This window comes from Drosophila persimilis, unplaced genomic scaffold, assembly GCF_003286085.1.
Source record: "Drosophila persimilis strain 14011-0111.01,24,50 unplaced genomic scaffold, DperRS2 tig00000477-arrow-pilon, whole genome shotgun sequence".
Taxonomy (NCBI): Eukaryota; Metazoa; Arthropoda; class Insecta; order Diptera; family Drosophilidae; genus Drosophila; species Drosophila persimilis.
Genome location: NW_020825313.1, coordinates 324,261 through 327,731, shown reverse-complemented (window position 1 = coordinate 327,731; position 3,471 = coordinate 324,261). Strand labels below are relative to the sequence as shown.

At 44.2% G+C, this 3,471-nt stretch overlaps 1 protein-coding gene across 1 annotated transcript; it reads left to right on the top strand.

Annotated features, from left to right (window-relative positions):
- The first annotated feature begins 2,517 nt into the window (after positions 1-2,517).
- LOC113566067 lies at positions 2,518-3,225 on the top strand. Its single transcript, XM_026989987.1, has 2 exons — positions 2,518-2,757; positions 2,987-3,225. Exons 1-2 carry the CDS (start codon positions 2,543-2,545, stop codon positions 3,177-3,179), a joined length of 408 nt encoding a protein of 135 aa, XP_026845788.1. The 5' UTR covers positions 2,518-2,542; the 3' UTR covers positions 3,180-3,225.
- Positions 3,226-3,471: the final 246 nt, after the last annotated feature.

Sequence of the window (3,471 nt, the reverse complement as noted above, 5' to 3'; positions counted from 1 at the left end):
CAACCCACATTCGGCCATTCTGATTAAGCATTCGACCCGAATGCGTCGTCGTTGTCGTTGCCAATGGACCATGGCTTCATGTACTCCGCGCACGATGAGGTATTCTTTAGGCCATCGCAGTTTCCGGCTTTCTGAACATCATACGCATTGTTATGTTTGATTCCAACAACTTGGTAGGGTCCCAAAAACTTTGCTTTTAATTTCAGGCCACTACCAAACTGTGTACGTTTGATGGCAACCAAGTCACCAATATTATATCGTCTTGCAGATTTCGTCGAAGATTATACGTCTTCTTATTTTCGTTCTGAAGCTTCACAATTTGAGCCTTTGCCTTTGCTCTTAGATCGCTGCGTTCATCGTTAAATATTGTTGCTGCTTCTTTGTTGATCAATTGTCGTATCTGGAGGTCTTCTTTTGTCCGCATCTTAACTCCAACTAGCATTTCAAAGGGTATCGTATCAATGCTTCTTGTAAATGTTGAATTAACAGCTTGTTGAACTTTGCTGACATGCCTGTAACATTTCGTGGGGTCGTCGATACTCAGTTTTGAGAGCACTGAAATTATGATTGCATTCAGTCTCTCAACTTGACCATTTACTCTCGGTAGTCCTGTAGTCGTCTTCACCAGCTTAATCCCTTCGTCGGCACAATACTAAACAAAGTCTTGCGAGGTAAAAGCGGAGCCCTTATCCGAGATTATAAACGATGGATACCCAAATGTAATACTTTGACTGCTAAGCTTCGCAATGACCTCATTTGCGGTAGTCGATTTTGTAGGATACAGCCAGCAATACTTCGTGAATGAGTCTATAACTGCAAAGATATGTTTGTAGTCCTTGTGCGTCGAATCCAGAGGTCCCAAAAAGTCAATATGATAAGTGTGTAATGGAACGTCTTCTTTCTATAGTGGGTGTAGTAGCCCTTCCTGCTTGCCTCTCTTTCGGTTCATCAAAATACATGGAATACAGCACTCAATATATTTCTTGATCTTCTCTTCGACATTTGGTATGTAGAATTCTCTGCAAATCAAATCCTTCGTCTTCTTTGCTGCAAAATGACCTCTATCATGTGTACGGCTAATAATTTGTTTCTGCAAGTCATTGGGTACCACCATAAGTTCTTCGTCCTGCACAACTCTATGTAGCATACCAGACTTAAGGAAATAATCGTCGTAAGTCTTCTGTTCGTCGTTCAGAATTTCTTTAATAGCCTTAATCTTTTCATCTTTCGACTGTGCCTCTTTTAAAGCGATGATTATGCTGTCTTCAGTTATCCTCATGATTGGGTAGCGGCTGAGAGCATCGACATGCTTCATTCTAGTTCCTGACCGATGTTCCACAGCATAATCGTACTCCTGTAGAAACAAAATCCATCGCGCCACCCTAGTGCATAAGTTTTGTTTCTCCAGCGTCTTTGTAAAAGCATTGCAGTCTGTTATCAGTTTAAAATGAATGCCTAAGAGATATACTCTAAACTTGGTTAACGCTTCTATTACTGCCAAAATCTCTAATTCGTAGCTGCTATATTTCCGCTGTGCATCAGTAGTCTTTTTGGACATATAATAGACCGGGTGTAGCTTTCCGTCGTCTGGCGATTTCTGTAATAGAACTGCACGAAAACCATCAATTGATGCATCTGTGTGTACTTCTGTAAGTCTGATTATATATATTCGCGCGCTCGCCCTACCTGTGACCAAACACAACGTACATTTTGGCCACCCTCTGCTGGAACGGTAACGGCTGGCCTAATCCATGGCTTACGCCACGCATCCTCCCTCTATTTTAATTTACTGCATCATGCTTCAATATATATCCAAGCTTTAATAATTATAAATTGACAATTTCATTTTTCTCATTAATAAATAGATCTACTCAAAATTATCACTAACCAAAAAGAAACACCAAAACGTTCGACACAAAGGCAAACACGGAAATAACTGCTGAAATTTCGTTCAACCAACAGGGATACCCTCACCCATACGTAATGGAATATATGTAGGTGAGTGGATCCAGCTTTACGGGAGTTAATTTAACTCGGGCCCCTACGGAGACTTAATCTACCAAGAGCTCTTGTTAAGGGTCCCCGGGACATAAACAATAAACAATATTTTTCCAAAAATCGCTCGACCAAATACGGTGGACTGACGGGACCCCCGTGTCACCCACTAAGGGTTAATCTTCTGGAACTGAACAGCTGCTCGCAGATTTAGGTTCGTGAAAGGTGTTGGTGTTTTTACATATTTTTTTTTTCAATGGCCAAGATGTTACGTTAAACGGTTTAAGCTAATACTAAATACTATATAAAGGACAACACACGGGACAACATATAATGTGGAACGGTGTTTGGAGTGCGGATTATGTTTTTTTTCTTTTAAGTTCAAACGACGTGGGCGATCGCTGGCCGTGGCCGGTCAGCCCTAAATTTATATAGGTCCGTGTATACGTGTGCGCGTGTGTGTGTGTAAATAGGGTTTCGGGGTTTTTACGTGGTGAATGAGACCAAACGTGTGGCACGCACTGGAAGGCGATGCAACGATCGTGCGATGTGGCTAGAATCGCCCTGGCAGCTAAATCGTCCTCTTTCACCCTCCCCCTTCACACGTCCCGCGCTTCTTGGCTCACACACGCGCAACTGGAACGAACTCACTCAGGTTCACGTTGGACAGTCTTCTTCTCTGCCGTCGACTTTCTCGAACTCCAGTGTTTCTCTTCAGGAAACCTTCTGGCCCGGTTCTGGTGGCTGTATTCCTTGCCGGCTGTGAGTAAAATTTCCTGCATTACAACCTATTTTCTCGCCCGCTTTTTTCTGTACTCCCTTCAAACTTTCTGTTTTAAGCACAACATTTCAAATTTCGACGTTACTCTTCCGTCCACGCTCCACGATTTCCATAATCCAATCCACGTTTTCTAATATTTTCACTCCTATTTATCCCTTTTTCCCTTACTAATACATATAACTAATCCTATTCTATTCCTTATATCCCCAGTAACGGCTCCAGCTCCCCCCGATGTCCCCATACACCATCGAGCCTCCCTAGACTTCCGCTAGATGGCGCGTCGCCCTCAGCCCTGGCCACCTATCGTTCAGGTGGGACTGGAACTCCACCACGAGTATGTCGTCAGTCCCAGGAGGGACAACATACGCGTGGGCATGCCCACCGGATTCCGGAACACTATTGAGCATACGCCGGCGTGCCCTGAATTCTTCTGCCGTGCCCAACGTAGGCCACACCCACACCTCACTACATTCTCAGGTCTTTGGCGTGGTACACTCCTATGGGACGGCCGTTAAGGTCCTCCAGAGTATACTCGTTCTCTCCTACTGGCTTCACTACCCATCGGATGAATTTGCGCGCGAACTTGGCATTAAAGCCTTTTCCGAAGTCGGCGGAATACCTCTTTTCCTGGCCTCGCGTAAAACACCCGAGCTCGCTGGTTGTACCTTACCCTAATACGCTCGTATGCCTGATGT